The 23,278-nt window shown below is 33.7% G+C and overlaps 1 protein-coding gene across 4 annotated transcripts in view; it reads right to left on the reverse strand.

Moving 5' to 3' along the window:
* TENM1 (teneurin transmembrane protein 1) overlaps positions 1-23,278 on the reverse strand; it is a 779,956-nt gene that overhangs the window by 161,864 nt on the left and 594,814 nt on the right. For all 4 annotated transcript variants that reach the window (XM_012759551.3, XM_012759555.3, XM_020284904.2 and 1 more), the window contains 3 exons: positions 10,889-11,074; positions 9,273-9,296; positions 7,649-7,795 (listed from right to left, as the gene is read on the reverse strand). In XM_012759551.3, coding sequence (XP_012615005.1) covers positions 7,649-7,795; positions 9,273-9,296; positions 10,889-11,074 — 357 coding nt within the window. The remainder of the gene's footprint in view (positions 1-7,648; positions 7,796-9,272; positions 9,297-10,888; positions 11,075-23,278) is intronic.

Consider the following 23,278-nt stretch of genomic DNA (forward strand, 5'->3'; position numbering starts at 1 on the left):
ATGGTTAACAGGAGTATATACGTATGTCTAAACTCACCAAATTATTTACATTTATTTTGTTCATGGTTTTTTGTATACCATTTATACTTTTAAAAAGTTGGCAAGATAATCAAAGAGCTTAGCACAGTATCTACTATGTAGCTCGTATTTGATAAACGGTAGCTATTGTTATTATACCAAATTTTAGACTATATGGATTTCAAGAAGACTAGAGATAGAGCCCTAGAGGTAAATGCCAATGGTCTACAATGGCAAAGCATTCAGCTTCACTTTTATTGAAGTTGTCTTATCACTGGCCAGAGGGCAACTGTGTAGCCCATTCAGTTCCTTGGAATGCATTCATTTTGCAAATTATGCTTGGTTAGGTTGTTAGGTAGGTAGGATCCTATGTGGCTCTGAGTAGACAGGCACTAATACTACAGAAACTTTTCATCCATTGAATTTCAGTGATTCAGAATTTGTCACTATTTGGACAGAGGTTGGACTGAAGGTTAACATTTTTAGCATGTATAGACTAGAAGGTCTACCAAGCAATTTATAGTGAAAACAAAATTGAAGGGCTATTCATTCCAATGACTCAGGAAAACAAAATCTTCTCAGGCATAAAAAAGTCACAAGCAATGGACTAATTCTAAATCACTCATAACTCTTTACTAAAGCAGGCCCACCTACTAGGTACTCCTGTTAGGTTAGTTGTTGCTGTTATATGCATTTAAGGTACTATGACTATATTTGTTTGGAAATAGTCTATAATTCATTTTTTCCATTTATTCAGAGTGACTTTCACCCCAGGATTTTGCTGTATTAGTAAAAAGAAAGTGGAAGAGGCTCAAGTGCACTCAGGATTTGGCCTGCCCAAATCACTGTTATTGCTATAATCACATAGCATTAAATTTTTCTGGGTTGAGAAAATAAATTGTTTGTATGCCACTAATGTTCGTGGCCTCCTCATTCCTGCCTACCATCAATAGCTTTCCATATCACTTAGAGTAAAAGCTTAAGCCTTGACAATGACTTATTTCTTCACAGTCTTCGTCTTTTGTTGCCTCCTTATTACCTCTCAGATATTACCTCTTATTACCCCTCCAACCTCCTTCCTACCCCACCACAATCTCACCAGATACTCTGGCTGCTCCTTGATTGTGCCAGGCATAGTCCTGTATTAGGGTATTTGCACACACAATTGTATGGCTCGAATGTTCTTCCTGATATCAATATGGCTCACCTTTCACCTCCTTTGGGTCTTTATTCAAATGTCATCTTTTCAGTGAGACTTTCTCTGACTACCTTTTTCAAAATTCCACCCCTGTCCTACACTCCGTATCCTTTTTTTCCTGCTTTTTTAAAAAAAATTTTCTACACTACATTTAGCGCCTTGTATCATAATATATATTTTATTTTTTATTTTTTACATTATCATAAAAATTTCTATTCCCAACAGTGGAAGAAGAACATTCTTCATCCTATATATTTTTACATTTTGGCTCATTGTCTGCCTTTTGTAACTAGAATGTAAGTTCCATGGAGGCATGGATTTTGTCTTCATTAAGCATTGCTATTTCCTCAATGACTAGATGAATGCCTGGCTCAAAGTAAGTATTCAATAAATATTTGTTAAGAATAAATGGATGCCCTAAAAGTCTTACTTCTATGACATTTGTAAATTTGCCTAGAGATTAATAAACTTTCGACTAATGTATCAAAATACGTTATTAATAGATTCTTCATTCATATCAAAGTTTTATTACCTACTTTACCATATTTCAAGCATTATCTCATTCATTTTCACCATTTCAAGGTAGGCAGATGTCAACTATTAGTAGCCTTAGTTGACAGATAATGTCATACGCCCAGTCATACAGTAGTGAATTCAATTATAGAGTTTAGACTTTCTACCTTCTACTTGCATTTGAAAGCACTTGGCAGTTAGGCTTTCATAACTAAGTGTCAACCCTTTAATAAATGGGTTGCTTAGAAATGAGGGGGGGTGTAGTCAGAATAGAATAATTAGGAATATGCTTTCTCATATCAGGTATTTTGTCCTCAACCAAATCTCAAAAGTAAATGTGGAGAAGATGTCTGGTCCTTAAATAGAGCAAATGCTATCAATTCATTATTCCTTCTATTTAATTTTCCTGTTTATTAAACACTGCAGCATGCTGGTGCCATTCAAAATATGAGAGTCATTGATCCATGAGTTTATATGTGTTCATAACTCACCCATGGTGCTGTTTTCTAGATCTAGAAACACTACATCATAAAAGAGGTTTGAAAATAGCTATTGCGCCTAATGAATGGCGACTTGTTATAAAGAATGATTCCTGGAAGATCATTCTTTTTTAGGCAATTACCTTATTGATTTTACCAATGAATATGAATATAGACCACTAGAAGAGTTTGCACCAGAGAAGCTTGGAGAAATATGTGACAAATACTTGAAAGATCAGAGAACAAAGCTATTTGATTAAACACTCTTACTCTATACCTTTTGAACCTCCTTGGCAATGTTCGCACAATATCAGAGTCCACTTTCCTTCCTAGTGAACGAAATGGAATCTTTGTTTGATAACTAAAGATCTTGTAAAATTCACACTGTTCTGTATGATCTGGCCCCTGCCTACCTTCATATACTAATTTCTCCCTGACTTGTGTTCCAGCCACAAAGCTTTTTACTTCCTAGAAGAGCCCAGTATATTTCTACCTTAGGATATTTGTATATGCTGTTTCCTCTGCCTGGAACATTCTTTCCCTGACTCCTATGAAGCCTCCCTCACCACCCAGACTAAGTTAGATTCCCACGCACATTTATAGTACCCTAAAATTTTTCTCTTCATAATTGTAAATACATAGCTATTTGTGTCGGTTCTTGTTTAATATCTGTCTTCCTTGCTCCACAAGGAAGCTCCACAAAGGCAGAAACTTGTCTTGTTTATCATTTCCTTGCCAGTGCCAAGCACAATACTTGGCAAACTGTGTACTCAATGTGAAATTTTGGTTGAAAGGTAAACATTTAAGTTAAATAACTGGATCACTACTATCCAATAGAACTTTTCCTGAAGAGGAGAATGCTCTAGTACTGTGCTGTTCAACACAATAGCCACTGGTCTCATGTGGCTCTTGAATACTTGAGATGTGATTAGTGTAAGAGAGACACTGAATTTTTAATGTTGTTTGAGTTAAATTTAAATACTCACACATGGCTACTGGCTACCATACTAGACAATGCAGATTTTGATGTCTCCAAATATTTAGATATTGGATGGTCTATAAATTTAGCCAAAAAAGTTCTAAGCTTTTACTATGTCAAATTTATTTTTTCCTACCATGGTTTCTTCCTTTAAGAAGTCCTTTCCCATTGTAAGATCTTTAACCTATATTTTCTTCTAATTGTGTTTCAGTTTTCTTTACCTTTAACTCATTAATCCAGTTGAAGTGTTTTCATTTATCTTGTTCTTTTAGTATATAGTATTAATTGAAAATCTAAGGTATTAATACTTGTTCCAGCAACATTTATTTCATAATGCTTCATTTCCCCACTGATTTTTGATGCTGCTTTTATAATATACTAAACTTTTATACTTGGTTGTGTTCTAGAGCTTTAATGTGGTTATATTAATCTATGTATTCTTACATTAGTACCACTTTGTTTTAATTATCATAGCTTTCATATAGACTTTAGTGTCTGATAGTTCAAGCTTCCCCTCTTTGTTTTCACTATTCTGACTTGGTTAATAAATGGTTCAAACTTTTTTCTTATGTCAATTCATATGTGCATGTAATGTATGGTGATCATATTTTCCAAACCCCAAATAAGGACACATTATTAACAAATGAAAATGTGGTCACCATAATATTAAATTTCCTCCAAGCATAGGGTTGTACATGTGGTAAGTTCTTGTTGACTAAAGGGATAAATGAGGTGAAGACATTTGATAGGTTTGTGACTTCCATAGTAATTAGTACTTACCTACACAATACATGAGATAGCTTTCCTTTTTTGCACGTTAAGCAAAAAAAATCCAAAGGTTATTTGTTCTCTCTTCTGTTTTTATTGTTCAAGAAGCTCTTAGGTAGCTTCTGGACCAGCTGTGTCACCCACATATTCAATGCAGCCCAATTAGTTACTAAGAGTCATAATGCATTGAATCAGAGTATAAGTAAAGTAAAAGCTGCAGGAAGTGGCAGCAATACTAATGAGTATTCAAGGCTGATTAGAATGCAAAAAAATCCTGCCATTCTGTAAGTATCAGCTATAATATGGAGTAATCAAGTAGCAGCTACTTGAAGCGACTGCTTGAAAGTGATTTTTTTTGATTGGGAAGATTTCTTAAAAATTACACTTTACAAATCAGGACCACTTTTTTCAAAAAGATTCAATTGGCACTTTCTGATTTAATTAAAACACACACTTATATACACATATGCACAAACACGTATGCAAATATTAATCACTAGTAATATTCAACTAAATGAATCCAGCTATTCTGGATAGTCGCAAAGCTGATACTACCAAATGAAGGGCATTTAATATATTCTTATGGGTAATATTTAAACATTATAAAAATGGAATTATTGGTCTAAAATCTTAGTCATGGGCTTTTCAGAGGTTAGTCAATCCATCTTTCCATCTCAAAGCAGAACGGAATCTATATTTATCATCAATATTATCTTAATCCTACTATAGGAAAAAAATGGTAATTGGAACTCTCAAGGAGCCTTCTCTCCTACTCCCTAAAGAGACAATCATAAAAATACACTGAACTCATATCAGGGTCTTTGATTTTTAATTCAAATATAGATATACAGTTTTAAAGGAATGTTCAGAGGTTAATACACATTGAGTAAAATCTATACATATGCCACAGACATCGAGAATTGATAATCCATGAATTTATTAATATTTAATTGATCCATTCATTAAACATTTTTTGGCTGCCTTGAGGTGACCTTGAGGCCATAAAAATGCTTGATAATTAAATATTCAATTATTTTTATTACTTTACTAAGACAAGAACCTTATTTTGACTCAACCTCAACTGAGCCAGAAATTATAATTGCATAAGTTGTTAATGCATTTTCTGAGCATAACCTTTTAATCAATACATCAGTTGAGAAATTTCCATTATTACATCAAATCCTTTTTGTAATGAGGCAGACCACCTAGGTTTACACCCTGGATCTATCATTTGCTTCCTATATGATCTTTAGCAACTTACTTAACTTCTCTGTGCCTCAGTTTCCTAATTTCTAAAGTAGTGTTATTAGTAGTTTTTACATCATGGGGATTAAATAAAAATGCACAGTGCCTGGTACATAGTAAATCTTGAATACAAGTGAGATACTGTTATTATTAATTACATTGGACATATAACCATGGGCCATGGGTCATGCTTAATATGCAACAAGAAAACCATATAGACAGAATATAATTAAGTGTATATTGTATGGTGCTTATTATAAGCACCATGGTTGATTGAAGAGGTATATGTTAGAGGTTTGGAAGATGTGGCTTCAGTTGAGGCCTAAATGATGGACAGAGAATGATGGGTAGAGGAAAGGCGAGGGCATACCACGTAAGGAGCATACAATGAAAAGGATGAAAAGGAAAGTGAAGATGAGTCTTGGAGGGCCATAAAAGTCAACTAAATAGTTTATTAGGGTATCATTTAATTGAAAATTTCACTCTAGCTTCCAAGATAAGGTTTTCAATTTAGATGGGTAGTAAACAGACTCTTTGGAAAATGGTCTATTCTAAGCTGTGTGTGTATGTATGTATGGTACAGTTAGTTATCTTTTAAGTGTTTCCTCGAATTATCTCATTTAATATTTATAATAACCCTATCAGGCAGTTAATATTATCAACCCCATTTTAAAGATAAGGAAATTGAAGAGACACCAAGAAACTTTCACCAAATCATACAACCAGTAAGTAGGAGCCAGAGCTAATATTTGAATCCAGACAGTGTAACTTCAAGGTTCTGTGTTCTTAATACATGGACTGCCATGTGAGTTGCATTTAACACAGGCCAGTTTTGAGCTTAGGACCTCATGAAGCAAAACCCTGCAGTTGCTTTGTGAAAATCTTACTTGTTGATGTTCTTTTCGTTACAATTAATATTGACAATTTAATTCTAAAAACGTGGATTGCATGGCATATAACTTAAGCACAGAAAACAATAAAAAATAACAAATTAGAAAGGATCATTTTGTTTTAATACAATACCGTGGCCCTAGGGAATTTTTTTTCTGGTGTGGCAGTCAATGTGTTAATCACAAAGTTGCTTCCACTTAATTTTCATAGGGTCTTATACCTTTTATTTTTTTTTGAGACAGAGTCTCACTCTGTTGCCCTGGGTAGAATGCAGTGGCGTCATCATAGCTCACAGCAACCTCAAACTCCTGGGCTCAAATGATCCTCCTGCCTCAGCCTCCCAAGTAGCTAGGACTACAGGCACTTGCCACCATGCCTGGCTAATTTTTATATTTTTTGTACAGATGGGGTCTTGCTCTTGCTCAGGCTGGTCTTGAATTCCTGAGGTCAAGCAATCCTCCCATCTCAGCTTTCCAGAGTGCTAGGATTACAGACATGAGCCACCATGCCTGGCCAAGTTTTATAACTTTTTAAGGTTAACTGTAAGGCCAGAACAAGTAAAGGAAGAAACTCTTACATCCAATTTGATGCGTAAGCTATCATTGTTACCTTATTGATTTAAGCCCAGTGTTTGGATTCAAATAGCAAGGAATACAATTATCTAAATAGATTAGAAATGTGAGGAGTCAAATTTAATTACCTACTTCATTTTAAGCTAATATACAGAAATTAGAAAACAACTTTTTTGTTAATTTTATGTTTCCTTGAGTAGAAAGTATGGGCAAAGTGGGGATTTGTTGTTCTAAGTACACTCAGAGGTGGTTTGGGCTGTTTTGAGGTCTCTTTGGACAGTGTACTATATGCTTTGTTGGCTTGACTAAAAGAGAAGTGGTTACCCTGAGGCCTTAGAGCCACACGTGGCTTTTTAAAATAGCATGTGTAGCTCTTGAATTAAATATTAAAAATTCTACCTTGAATTGTCTTGATACCATCCTGTGAAAGCTATAAAGTGTTATTAAGAGGTAGAGACACAAGAGGGAGCTCTAAATAACTAAAAACAAAGAAAGATATTTTACAGTGTATATAGTGCAAGCTACACTAATATCTGACAGCTTGAACAGTGGCACATTAATTTAATTTGGTATGATAGATACTATAGGTAGGGGAGAAAGCATGGTGTAGTAGTCAAGAAAACAAACTCTGAAGTCATACAGCCCTGAATTGGAACCTTGGCTCTACTACTTTCTAGCTGTGTAACCTTAGATAAGTCACTTATTATTCCCAATCTGAGCATTACTTTTCTTGTCCGTAAGTAGGGAAAATAATAGTACCTATATCTCATGTGAATTAAATGAGATATAAAGCATGCAAAAAATCGGAAGTATTGCCTGGTCATAAATAACATCATTTTAATATGATTGAGATGAAAAAATAGTATGATCTCATATAACTCAATATCACTTATACTGACAATTCCTCATTTTCCCCAGGTTGTTCACCACTGTGGTAGAGGCTGGGCTATTCCTTTCTTACGTGAACATTTTATAAATGACTCACCTCCATCATTGTCCAAGTTATCTCCACAAAGCATTTCCATGACAACATTGCAGCCTGTCCCACTCCAACCAACCTGACACACACAGTGCCAACCATTTTGATCCAGGGTACATCGTCCATTTCCAAAGCAGAGCCCTGGGCAGCCATCTGAAAGGACAGCAGAGAGTAACAATCATGGAAACATCAAAATGGGATTGGCCAACAATGATGTATCTGTCTATGGGGAAGCATCTAATCATCTGGACTTCATTCAGATGAGGTGTTGAATAAAAGGAAGAGGAGCTTGCTTGCTTGCTTGCAAAACCCAGGGAACTTATTATTCCTTACTCTGCAGTGGTTTTCCTTAGAGAGCCAATTAAGCTTTATTAATTCTAACCCCAATTCCCAACCTGATTCAGATAGGACAAAAACTATGGTGGGGACAAGAAATGTTTTTTTTTTTTTCTTTTCAATAAATGTATCTCCTCACCTCAATCAAAACAGAATGGATGATGCTGTATGTAGTTATGGGCAATAAGTTGGGAAAATATAGCAGTTTCTGTGAAGAGAAACTTTCCCTAACTACTTCTAGCCTGTACTGATTTCTCCCTTGTGATACATTGCTTCAGGACTCAGGTATGTTGGTACACAGTTCAGATCACACCATTAAGTATTTGCTCATATGGTGACATAGAAATGTGCTGTAGTCGCTTTGTATCTATTCAGCTTTTCTCTTCAAGATTACTATTGGTCTGAGGGCTAAGGATTGAAATCTTGACTTCTACCCAATATTCTTTTCGTTTTCTGTCTATGAGAGAAAATTCTCAAAGTATAAAGAACAAAAAAAATAATAAATTTGAAAAAAATCTATAGAAGTAACCCAGTGTTCCTTCCAAATAATTTTCCAAGCAACTATCAATGGACTAGGGGAAGAAAAAACTTGACAGCAAAATGACAGATGGCTGTTAAAAATATGAAAAGGTTTTTTATGTATATAATATCCTTATGATGTGGCATAGGATGAACATACACAGGATCGAGAAGGGAATTTTATGGACTTCCATTCTAATGCATAGACAATAGATAAGGAGAAATTAAAGATAATTTGGGACATATTCGACTTCTGCAGCTGAGGTAATGAAAGGCACTAGGATATCTGACAGAAAAATCTTTGCTGTCTCTGTCAAAGGCAGACCTCTGGAGTGATTGGATGATGGGGTACTTCTAGGGGTATAATTCTTCTGCCTTTGTAAGGACTTAATAGTCCTTGTATATGGACTTGGGGCTATATTGTTATATTAAAGAAAAAGTTCAGCCATCTAACTAAACCTAGTTTATTGATAATTACCTATACTATACACATAGACACACACAACTCAATATAAACGCAAGGAAAAACAGTCCTTAAAATTGCTTATCAGTCCATTCTATACTATGGCAAAATGTGACTTGTTGATGTCAGAAAAACAAATTACCTTTAGTTCGACCATTATAGCATGATACTGACAATATTATACTTAAATAAGATTGCCACAAGTAAAAACAAAACAACCAAACAACCCCTCAAAATGCCACCCTTCCTTTCCCACATGTATATTTTCTGTTTAAAATATATTTGTTATAAAACTGGTGAGAAAAATCTTACCTCGGACAGCATCTAAGTAGTGAGCTAAAAGGGGGGGGAAAAGAGTGATTGAATGAATTTCTGGGAAACCAAAACTATACAACATGTACTAATGGTTTACCATCTGTTGCCTGGGAGGAGAACAGCAAACTGTGAACTGCTGAAATGCCTAAATGCCTGCAGCTCAAAAGTTGGTACACTGGCCTGTGTAATTTGTGAATGATATTTTCTGTGGGAAAGATATTAATGGCTTTTCTGTAAGAAACTCTATTAGGCTTCCTAAAAAAGTGTCATATTTCATTAAAAGTATAAGAACTGCATTTTTACATTTCAGTAACAACTTTTGTGAAAGAGCACTAGCTTCAACTTATTATTAGTAATATCTTTAGAGTGGAGTTTTGGAGTAACCACCTTTGGTAATCATCACAATATTTAAATTCTCTTATGTGAAAGCAATAAACTTTCTGTAGTGCAGGAATGTAATTACTTATGCTGCATCTGAATCTCGCCCCTCACCACCTTTTAATGAATCTTAAATATTTTCCACAGTCACAGAACAAGACTTACTGTACCTTTAGTAGAGTAATAATGCAGTTTATTAAGATTATATGTTATATGCGTTATATATATTATACATTACTTTGGCAGGTTCCAACCATTATAAAAAAATACTTTCACTTAAAAATGAAAGCTAAAGTACAGTCTAGTGGGGGGGAAAGGCCCACAATGAATTGGTTATCCAGAGACCTATGTTTCCCTTTGCTCTGCATGGATTTTCTGTGTACTCATGGAATGCCACTGGAGCACTCTGTGACCCACTTTCCTCAGCTAAACAATGGGAATTGTACTTGTCTCTCTTTATATACAAGAAACCTTTGTGGAAGATATGTGTATATGTCAAGGGTTTTGATTGTTTTTCAGAAAAATAAAGTGTTTTATAACTAATCTTAATTATTATTAATGCTTTTTATAGTGTGAATATCACATGATAGATTTATTATTACATAGGCTTTTTCATGCCCAGAGACTGTTTTCCCAGACAGTATCCTGAAAATTTGTGAAATTGGTGACAAGGGGTGAGACAGGGTGGATGCTTCAGTACCAACTCTCTATACTACCAGATAAACAATTCAACATAAATGTTCTATTGATGATAGGTCAGGAGTGCCTTCCTCATATACATTAAAGACAGCCTCTAATGACACTGAATGGCCCCTGTTAAAGTAGTCCCATTTAATGAAATTGCCTCTAAGTGCTTTCAACCAAAACAACCTATACTTTTCAAAAGGAAAAATGGGCAGTGAATGTTACCTTCACAACAAAAACACTTCTCTTATTAACTAATGACACTTTATTCCAATGTATCATCTTTCACTTGAGTAACTCAAAGCACTTGAAAGCAGAAAATATTAGGAATACTGAAGTAATGAGAAAGGAAATGACACAAGAAATAAGTAGGATATTATCAATGAAACAAGAAACCTCCTAGTTCACAAAACTTTCCAACTTATAACCAACCCTCCTCCTCCTCCTCTTCTCCAATCTCAAACTCTACTAAGAGCCTAGAGATTGACTCATTAAACTACTATTACTTCAATTAATCCAATTTACTTTGGTTAAAGTATGGTGGTACTTACCAATTGTGCAGTGGTCGCCCTCCCATCCAGGGCTACACTCACATTTTCCATCTTTGCATTGGCCATGTTCAGCACAGTGAGAATGACAGGAACGTTCCTCACATGTTGGTCCTACCCAACCTTCTTCACATTGGCAAATTCCCCTTGAGCAGACCCCATGGCTTCCACACTCCATGGTACAGAGCTCTGCGGGAGATTCAAAGAAGATATATTAACATATTTTCTTAAAATCTGCATAGATTCTTTCCCCAAAACATTAGAATTATCAAAAATCCCAGTTTATACTTATATTTTAAACAAAATGTTTATAAACATTTTATATAAACAAAATGTCACAAAGATCTCTAGCATCTGATTGAATGTACAAGGGACTCTGTAAACAAAAAAGGTAGTTAAGATTTTATAAAACAAACTCTAAGCCAAATTGATTTTGAAAAGTCCATAAAATGATAATGGCATTCAATGATTAGAAATGAAATTAATGCCAAACAAATGCCAAGTGTGTTTCACTAAAAATTGGGTAAGATCACAAATAATGTTGCAGGAATTTTGTGATACTGTAAGAAATCATTTGGAATAAATCTCAGCAAAATACTGTCCTAACTTAATTCAGAAAGACAGGTTCAATAATTGGAAAGATAACTTACTAATAAAATTCATGATATACAAAAGGTAAAGCTGCCAATGACGGCAATCAACCAGTTTCTCTGATCATACTAAAAATATTTGCATTTATTTTGAGCATATCAATGACTCCTGGTTGATTAAAGTACATGGCCTTCTTCTCTTGAAATGTTGCTCAGTATTTAGCCAATATAATGATGGCGTGTACTGGCTCTGCTGAGGTTCTCTCCTCTGTCCCCTTGACTTTTATGTGCGAAACATTGAATATTAATAAAATCATGACAGTAGAAAAACCAAAATAAAAGCTTGGCAAGCCTCTTTCTTGATCTAATTCCCTTGCTGGAGTAGGAGAAGTAGGATAAAAGCCTATTGAAAGAATACAGTAGGTTTTGGGTATAATTGGTCATATATCCTTGAAGGAAAAAGAGGGTGTTTTAGAAACCAGGTTGTCTCTTTCATAGTCTCAAATTCTGAAACTGGTTTTATATATTATGAAGTATTGATATTAATATACTACATAGATAGCAGAGTTATTTTTCAATAACTGGTACTATTCTTCTGATAAGCCATAATTATAGATTTTATTATAATCTGGATCAATCTGTTCACTAATTTATTAACAAGTATTCTTCGAGGGTCAGGGTATGATGAAAAGAGTAGTAGATTTGACATAAAGATACCTGCATGCCTAATTCCTCTGCTTCATAGCTGTGTACCTTTAGGCAATTTACTAACATGCTCTCTTAATCTCTGCTTGTATAAGAATACAATAGAAATAAAAATATTTACAACTTACAGAGCTATTGGACAGATTTGAGATATATTTTAGAGGTATAACCAAATAGGATTTCTTCAAGATTGGATATGGGGGATGAGGAAAGGTAAAAATAAAATTTTGGCTTAAGTAAGTGGATAGACAATGCTGCCAATAATGAAATGCAAAAGGCTGAGAGAAAAATAAAGGAGGAAGATCAAACATATTAACCTTAAGATATGTATAGAAAATCAGTGAAGATGTCAATTTAGGCAATAGGATACATGATTCTCACAGGCCAGAGTTAGATATACAGAATTGGCAGTCATTAGCACATAGATAGTATTTACAGGCATGGAACTGGTTGATATCCCTAACAAGAGACAGGAGAAAAGCCCCAAGAATGAGCCCTGAAGCATTCAATGATTTAAAGATCAGGTAGAAAAAGAAGAGAGACTGGGATGGAGAGGGCAGTGAGTGATAGGAAGAAATCCAGGATATTGTGATGTACTATAACCCAAAGAGGACACTTTTCAAGAAAGGAGTAGTTAGCTATATCTAAGATTGCTGAAAGATCAAGTAAGACTCAGGCAGGGAAGTGCTCATGGGATTTATCAACGTGGAAATTATTTGTTACTTTAGGAAGAACTGTACAAATAAAGTGATATATGTAAAGTCAGATTGGAATGGGTAGAAGAGAGAATGGAAAGCTGTGTGTGGGATCATCAGATTGTAAGAAAAGTCTAGGACATAGAAAAATATTTTTTTAAAAGGTGGGCCTTTGCTAATAAGAGGTAGCTCAGGCAGAATTATTTCAAAAGAGCCCCTGGTCCTTGTATCTTGGTCTGAATCTCTGACTGATAATCAGGATTTATAAATTTCAGTTCTTGTAGTGAAGCTGGGATTGTCTTTCTACTCCCCTTAATGGCCTCCTCCCAAGACACTAAACGCTGAACCAAAAGGGCCTTTCTAAGATTAGTGAGCTAAATGGTCAAAGCCAGTCAAGTCAGAGCAGACTAGAATAATTAGAGGCAAACATTTTCCATATATTGCTTTATGCAACTATAAATGTTAGGCATAAGGAAGTATATCATTCTGGTTTTTGTCTGAAAAGTAATAGGAGTAGGTAAATAGTATTGGCAAAATGGCAGACTAGGCTATTCTTCAACAATCTTGATGTAAACTATTAGAAATGTTGGATATAATGTAATAATTTAAAAATTCCATGTCTTCTCTCACAAAAAGAGAAATTCTCAAGTTCCAGAAGCAAAGAAGATGCTAAGAGTCAAACCAGCAAACATATGAGTCCATCATCTGGCAGTCTTCATGGCTATTAGACTCAACTATAACATGACTAGGTGCTTGAGTATTTATGTCCACAAATGGAGAAGAAATGAGGTTTTAGACCCATTTAAGATGAGTAGTCAGTCTGAAACTCTAGCAAAAAGCTGGGACCCTTGAAAAGGTACAATCTCAGTGAGATAGTGAGGCATCATATTACTAGACTTCAAAGTATACTACATGACTATAGTAACCAAAACAGCATAGTATTGGCACAAAAATAGAGACACAGACGAATGGAACAGAACAGAGAACCTAGATATAAAACCATTCACATACAGCCATCTGATCTTTGACAAAGCAGATAAAAATATACATTCAGGAAAAGAAGCTTTATTCAATAAATGGTGCTGGAAGAATTAGATAGAAACATGCATAATATTGAAACAGGATCCCTATCTCTCACCACTCACTAAAATTAATTCAAAATAAATAAAAGACTTAAATGTAAGACATGAAACCATAATAATACTAGAAGAAAATGTTTACATGTTGGAAAAACACTCCTAGATATCAGCCTAGGCAAAGAATCTATTTTTTTTAAGATTTAAAAATAATTTATTAATATTTAATATTATGTACCATAATAATTAAAAATTAAAAATAATTCCCACAGAGTTAACTCGAGTTTCAGATGACTCCACTTGTAAATATACCAAACTTTTAAGGAAGAAAAATATCTAACTTTGAATAAATTTTTCCAAAAAATAGCAAACAAGGAAACACTTCACAATGTGCTTTATGAGGACAGCATAACACTGATATAAAATTCTGACAAGGATATTATAAAAAATTAAGGGCTAATCTCACTCATGAAGATCTAACTCATGGATGCAAAAATCATAAACAAATATTAACATAGCAAATACATAGCAAATCTATCATAACATAACAAGAAATAATATCATGACCAATTTGTGCTTATTCTAGGAATATTTTAACATTTGAAAACATTTGAAAATCAATGTAATTCATCACATAAATGGAATAAAAGAGAAAAATCATATGATCATCTCAATAGATATATAAATATTTGATAAAATATTAAACATCCATTCATAATAAAACTTGTAGCAAACTAATACTAGAAGGTACTTTAAAGCAGATAAAGATTAGCTACAGAAACCCCACAGTGAACATCATATTTAATAGAGATGTTGAAATCTTTTATTGTATTATTGAGACTGAGAAAGGATGCCTATGATAATCACTTCTATGTGATTAAACAATGTAAGACAAAGAAAAAATGTATAAACATTGAAAAGGAATAAAGACATCATTATTCAAAGACAGTACTATTGTACATGTACAAAGTCAGACATAATCTATAAATTATTAAAATACATAAATGTAATAAGGTATCTATATACTAGGCAATATATAAATTTATTTCTATATATCAGCAGCAAATAATGAGAAAATTTTAAAATGCCATTTACAATTGTATCATAATATTATATGCCCAGTAAAAAAATCTAACAAAATATGTTCAAGATCTACACTGAAAACTATAAAAATTTATGAGAGAAATTAAAGAAGACCTAGATAAATGGAAATTTATGTCATGCTCATGGATTGGAAAACTCAATTTTGAAAGATACCAATTTTCCCCAAATTGTTTTGTAGATTCAATGTAATACCAATCCATATCTCAGTGGTTTTGTGTTTGTGTATGTGAGAGAATATTAATCAGCTAAAGAAAGAAATCAAATGAGGTGAGAAGATGTATTGTAGCTGATAGCAAGACTTACTACAAAGTTATGTTAATTTATTTTTTTTTTTTATTTTTATTTTTTTTAGTTATGTTAATTTAGACAGTGAGTATTGGCACAATGGCAAATACATCAAATACCCACACATGCAAGGACATTTGATTTATCGTAAAGGTGGCACTATAGACAATGGGAAAAGACTATTGTTTTAAATTGAATGGTTCTGGGAAATGGAATATCCACTAGAAAAAGATATTTCTAGTTCACTGTATACATGAAATCAATTCCAAATAGAATGTCGTAAGCATAAACTGACAAAGCTTCTAGAACACAACATAAGATAATAATTTTATAATCTTAGGGTAGAAAAATATTCCTAAAAAGTACTCAAAAATACTAACCATAAAGGTAAAAATAATACATTGAACTACATCAAAATTAAGAACTTCTTACCAAAAGACAGAGAAAAGACATGCTATAGAGCTAGAATATATTAATATTTATAGCATATATATTTACAGTATTATATAGTTGAAGAGCTTGTATTTGGAATACACAAAGAACTACTTCTTCAAACCAGTATTAGAAAGACACATGGCCCAACAGAAAAATGGGCAAGGAACCTAAATAGACACTTCATAAAAGTTGGTATCCACATAACCAAATATATATGGAAAGGTGCTTAACACCATCATTTATTTATTTATTTATTTATTTATTTTGAGACAGAGTCTCGCTTTGTTGCCCAGGCTAGAGTGAGTGCCGTGGCGTCAGCCTGGCTCACGGCAACCTCAATCTCTGGGGCTCAGCGATCCTACTGCCTCAGCCTCCCGAGTAGCTGGGACTACAGGCATGCGCCACCATGCCCGGCTAATTTTTTGTATATATATTTTTAGTTGGTCAATTAATTTATTTCTATTTTTGGTTAGAGACGGGGTCTCACTCAGGCTGGTTTTGAACTCCTGACCTTGAGCAATCCGCCCGCCTCAGCCTCCCAAAGTGCTAGGATTACAGGCGTGAGCCACCACGCCCGGCAACACCATCATTTATAAGGGAGATCCAAGTTGAAATAGTACTGAAATACTATGCACACCCCCAAGAATGGCTAAAATTTAAAAGACTGACAGTAAGTAATAGTATAAGTGTTGGCGACAATGTGAAGTAATAGAAAATCTCATATACCATAGGTGGTTGTGCAAATTGGTATAATCACTTTGGAAAATGATTGGAAATTATCTGCTAAAGTGGGATACATGTATACTGTGTGACTCAACAATTCCACTTTAGTGTTTCCTCAACAGAAGTGCAAGCCAGGAAATGTTCATCAAAGACATATATTAATAAAAAGTGTTCATTGCAGAATTATATGTACTAGCCAAAAAAATGGAAACACCTCAAATATCCACCAGCAAAAGAATGAATAATTAATTATGGTGATTATGTGAAGAAATGGTATACCACAATGAGAATGGATGATGTATAGCAACATGCCACAGTATGGATGAATCTCAGAAAAATAACACTGAATGAAAGAAATCAGACATAAAATCATACATACTATAAAATTCCTCTAATAATATTTTCAAAAAGCAAGCATTAGAAGTCAGGGTAGTTACCTTGGGGAGAAGGGAAAGAGGAAGGAAACTGGGGCAGGGCACAAAGGGGGCTTCTGAGGGTAGGAACCTATATTTTGATTTGGGTGGTGGTTAACAAGTGTTTTATACTTTGCCAATTCATTGAGCTGTACACTTATGACTTTTGTTCTTTTCTGTACATATCTATTAGTAAAATATTAAAAAAAATAAAGGTAACCACCAAAAGAACAGCAATAGAATATATAACTGTCTAGCTAGAAGAGGGGGAACAATGAAGATAACTCAGTCAATCAAAGAAAAGGCAGAAAGGGGGAAAAGTCAAAGAAAAAAATAAATACTGGAAATAGAAGACACAAAAGAAGATGATAGGATACAAATCCAGACACGTCTGTAATCCTAGTAAATAAAAACAAACTGAACTTGCAATTTAAAAGAGAGAGAATCTGGAATTGAATGAAAAAGAAAATCTAGTATATTCTTTTTGTTAATAAGAGACGAGCTGAAAGCATACTAATACAAAAAATTAGTAATAAAAGGAAAAAATAGAATAGCAAGCAAGAGAAATTTAGTGTCACTATAATATTATCAGATGAAATAGACTTCAAAGCATAAAGCATCATTATGGATAAAGACAGTCATTACATAATAAAAGGAATAATTCACCAGGAAGATGTAACAATCCAGATCTTGTTTGAAAATGTAGCTTCCAAATACATAAAACAAAAATAGACAGACTTATAATAAGGCAATTTGATAATTTCACAATTAGTAATAAGATCAAAAATTAGACAGGATGTAGAAAATTTGAGTAGCACAATTAACAATAATTTAATATAATATACATATATAGAATGCCAAAGCTATGATTATACAATACATATTACTTTCAAGCACACACAGAATAACTCACAAAAACTGACAAAGATTAGTCCACAAAGCAAGGCTCAACAAATGGCAAAGATTCCACATCATACAGATCACACGGTTTCAGTAAAATGCAGTAAAATTAGAAATCAATGAACAGAAAGATAACAAAAGAAAAATCTAAGAAAGGTGTTCTTTAAAAGCACACTTTAAAATAACTCATGGATTACGTTTCAAAAATCATATTGGAAATTAGGAACTGAATAACAATGAAATACTATTTATAAAAACTTGTGGGATGCAGTTTAGACAGTAACTTAGAAGAGATTTACAGCCTTAAATGCATGTAATAGAAAAGAACAATTGAAATTTAATGAGCAAAGTGTCCAACTTAAGGATTTAGGAAAAGGACTACATATAAGTAGACGAAGGAGACAATAAAGATAAGAACACAAGTAAATGAAATCAGAAACAAAGAAACAATAGAGATTGACACGACCGACATCTGAGTCTTTGACATGAATTAAAAAAAAAAATAGAGAAACCTGTGGCAAGATAGAGCTTAAACAAAAGATAAAATAAACATTAAAGATTATAATTTAAAAATAAATGAGAGAATGCTATGACATCTTTATGCCAGTAAGTCTGAAATCATAGATAAAGTAGACATTTTTTCAAGAAAACAAATGGGCTTGAGAAGAAATAGAAAACCTGAATACACATTAAAAACACTGAAAATTGCCCAGATGGTTTTACAGGTGTATTTTGCCAAAATTTCAAAGGACAGATAATCTCTATTTTAAACTATACCAGAAAATAGGAAAAGAGAGAAAGCTTCCTGAATCATTTTATGAGACTACTACAATCTAGCTCTGACACAGGGGAAGAAGAGGAGAAATTATTTTTTGTTTTGTTTTGTTTTTTAGAGACGATGTCTTCCTATGTTGCCCAGACTGGACTCAAATTCCTGCGGTCAAGCAATCCTCCTACCTCAGCCTATCAAGTAGCCTGGACTACAGGCATCATGTACCACTGCACTTGGCTCTAGAAATGATTTTGTAATAGGCAAAACTCACTTATAAACATTGGCTGCAAACATCTCCAATAAAATACATGAAAATCGAACTAACAATGCACACACACATACAATGTAGAAATCACAACTAAGTAAGCATGAACGCTAGTAGGATTGTTTAACTTCAGAAAATCTGTTAATGTAATTCATCATTGAATTATTGTATTTTACTTTAACTTATTTTATAATGATCAAAGAAAAATTATAATTTTGTTACATGCAGAAAAAACACTACCTAAAATTTAGTTCCCATTTATGATAGAATCTACTAGTGAAATAGGACTAGAAGGGAACTTAACTGAATATGATAAAGGCAATTTGCCAAAATCCTATAGTAAGCATAATACTTAGTACAGTAATAGAATAATAGGTATATTCCTTTTAAAGCCAGAAAAAGTATTAGAATTAACCACTGCTTCTAATTCAATATTGTACTGGATATCTTAACATAATAAGGCAACCAAATATATAAAACATGTAATGCCTGGAAAGGAAGAGATAAAATTGAATATATAGGTAAACTATGAAAACTAAAACAGAGGATAACAAGGTTGGTGGATATAAGATCAAAAGAGAAAAACATCAGCAGCATGTCTAGATAGAAGGGATAGCCAATTAGAATATGTGATTTAAAAAATATATCTCATTCGCAACAATAGCAAATTTAGGAAAATAAAGTTCAATACCCCTTTACATAAAATTTTAAAACTTTATTGAAGAACACATACAAAGACCCAATCAATGAAGAGATATATTGTGTTCATGGCTTACAAGCCTCAATATCATTCGAATGCCAATTTTCTACTAGTTCTATAAATTCAATGTAATTCTAGTCAATATCCCAATATCTTTCATAAAGCTTGAAAATCTGGTCCTAAAACCCATATGGAATGGAAAAGCCCAAGGATATATCCAAGAACATTTTGAAGCATATTCATTAAGGTGTGTGTGTGTTATGTGTGCCCAAACCTAAATGTCTATCAATAGGAAAATAGATATATAAATTTTAGTGTATTCATACAGTGCAAAAAATAACAAGAGTTTACTTGAATACAATAGAGGTAAATGCCTCAATACAGATAAACTTCAAAACCATGATTATGGAAGAAAGCATAAATTTCATTCATATGAAATTTAAACACATGTAGAACAATATATTTTATGGATATATACATATTTGGAAAAGCCTAAAATGTGTATGGCAATGATTAGATTTAGGATAATGATTTCTGCTACAAGGAAGAGAGGTAAATAGGATCACAAAGGGATACATGGATATTTGTTTGTATTTGTTAATTTTTAAAGCAAAGTGGTGAATTTATGGCTGTTCATTATATCATTTTAAATGCCAGAAATATTTAATAATAACTTACAAAAGAAAAAAAATAAAAGAGTCAGTTAGAAATAACTGTCTTTAGGGACTACTATATGGAATAAATAAGTGGACATATGACTTAACCTAACTCTTGCACTCTTCAACACAAAGCTTTCCACAGATACAAGCCACAACCACTAGTCTGATTTATAGTTTCAGCACCACAAGAATCCAGGTGGGCAACAATAGCCTCATGAATCCTCTATGAAATAAATAACCAGAAATGGCGAAGCAGATCTTAAACAACAAGTACTTCTCATTTTGAACTGCATCAACATTCCTGCAATTGTATCCAGATCCAAACAGAATTTCTGGACTGAATCTAAGATGTTTTTCAATCCCAATCTTTTTATAATCAGCAGGAGGGTTGTTGTTAGGGAAAGACTAACAGAAAACAGATGCTGGCAATTGCGTAATTTATAAATATGATAGAAATGAATTTGCTCTAATATATTTGTCTCATGAATAGTTCTATTCCATGTGTAATATTTTCTATCTGGTTAAAAATACATTAACATTCCAGGCTACAAAATATGACAAAAGGATGCTAAAATGTAAACATTCTTCTGTGCAAATGTATTGGAGAAGAACATGAAAAATATAGGCAGAAACTTTAAAATTTCTATTGAGACATTTCATTTTTAATAAGTTTCTTTATGCATGTCAGTAATGAACACTTGTATAATTGAACTTGGATACAACTGGAACACTTCTTTGTTGCATGCTGACAAAGAACAATTTGATTAAACAGTAAATCCTTCAGAGCCTCCCTCAGAACCATTTCTTTGAGATGTACTTTTTAGACAAAACGTCCCAGTAAATTCTTCAGCTATGCCCAACATTAGACAATGATCATATTGGTTGGACACCCAAAATATTAAATCTGGTTATCAGTTAGGTTCTAAAATATATGTTCATGTAACATTTTCAATAATACAATATGGCATCCTAAACAAGAAAGGATACCTATGACATAAAAAAATTCATAAAAATTAAGAAATTATTACATGCTCACTTGCCCAGCATCTAGTATCATCAGTTACAGATCAGAGGAAATCAGGCTGGGAGGGAAAGGAAAGCCAAGAATCAGGAATGAACAAGCGTGAATAGATAAAGACTTTCTTTTTGTTAGACTTTGCAATGTTTATTGGATAAACTGTAAGGATTTTCTCATCATTTTGCATAATGAATGTGGGAAATAACAGTAAGGAAAAAAAGTAAGATGATATTGGTAAGTGTGGGCAGTGCCAAGCCAAGCAGCACAAGGGCTGGAAAAGTTTTTCGTGTATACCAGGATCTTTACCAAAACTAAGCAATGAGTCAGCCAAGAATAATAAGTATTATTAACAATAAAAGGTTGTGTGTTCTGTATTGTCTTATCAAATATTTGAATCATTTTATTTTACTACTTTCAACTCCTTCCATTCCTCAGTGGCAGACATTCTGGTAGAGATGGGACTATTATAAGTCCCTGTTAACTTTATAGAACACACTCGCGTGCATGTGTGCACACATATACATGCATGCATACAAGTATTTTTGGTTTCTATTTCCCTGCAAAGTAATTTGAAAAAAATATTAGTTGATATCTATTTTATTATTAATACATAGAGTTAAATTCAATACTATCTCCACTTGATCTTTACAAGTACCTTGCTATGACAAAGACTTGATTTTAGTGTGAGTTACATATCACATTTCCTTTGCTCTAGGTATAATAGTATAGCTCTCATTTTAACACAGAAACCTATGACATAAGCATAATACTTGTCCCTCAACCCCAGCATTGCAATGACGCTTCAATATGTCTTAGTAGTCTCAACACTATCTTACATCTGAACATTCTAATTGAAGAGATTATGAAATCATACAAAATGTCAGCTAGCTCTATCTGTACAAATGGCAACATACTAGCAGGAGTAACAACAACAACACACTCTAGCCCACACAAAATCTTGAGATGAGTCTCAAGTTCTTGATGGATAAAAACAACAATCCCAAGGAATCTAATATTTGATGATGAAGAATTGTAATGACTTTCAGCTTAATGTTTCATGAATCTTAGTTATCACACGGCCTTGTATTTCCTTGATAAAATATAATAGTTAACTGTTCTTTGGTAGATATGAAAAATCTGACAAGACAGAAAAATCATGCTTGGCTTTTTCACTATATAGTATGTTTCCTTTAGAATAAATCCAGTTTCTGTGTTTCCTAAATAAAATGTTCTCCCCTAACTCTAGTGTTACATTTTGATTGGCTTAGTGACCAGGAAGCTTGAACTACTGAGGATTAGGCAAACATTACTACATACAGGCTGCAAATCTGTGTCCCAATCCTATGATTATGAATCTGACACTATTGTCTATCCAATAGTATCCTCGATTACCATAAAAAATGCTCAATATCTCTAATCATTAGAGAAATGCAAATCAAAACCACAATGAGATATCACCTAACACCAGTGAGATTGGCCTCTATCAAAAAATCCCAAAACAACAAATGCTGGTGAAGATGTGGAGAGACAGGAACACTCTTACACTGCTGGTGGGACAGCAAATTAGTGCAACCTCTGTGGAAAAGAATTTGGAGATACCTCAAAGAGCTATAAATAGAAATACCATTCGATCCAGCAATAGCACTATTAGGCATCTACCCAAAAGGGCAAAAGACATTCTATAATAAAGACATCTGCACCCGAATGTTTATGGCAGCACAACTCACTATTGCAAGGATGTGGAAACAACCCAAGTGCCCGTCAATTCATGAGTGGATTATTAAAATTTGGTATATGTATACAATGGAATATTACTCAATTATAAGAAACGACAGTGATGTAGTACCACTTACATTTTCTTGGATTGAGCTTGAGCCCATTATCCAAAGTGAGATGACACAAGATCAAAAGAATGGGCTCCACATGTACTCGCCATCAAATTGGTACTGACTGATTAACATTATGGTGCTCACATGGTGGTGGTGTTTTCCAGGGATTCGGGGGGGTGGGGGGTAGACCCAAATCTGAGGGACAGGGTGAGCATTGTGGAGGG

Source organism: Microcebus murinus, chromosome X (assembly GCF_040939455.1).
Source record: "Microcebus murinus isolate Inina chromosome X, M.murinus_Inina_mat1.0, whole genome shotgun sequence".
Taxonomy (NCBI): domain Eukaryota; kingdom Metazoa; phylum Chordata; class Mammalia; order Primates; family Cheirogaleidae; genus Microcebus; species Microcebus murinus.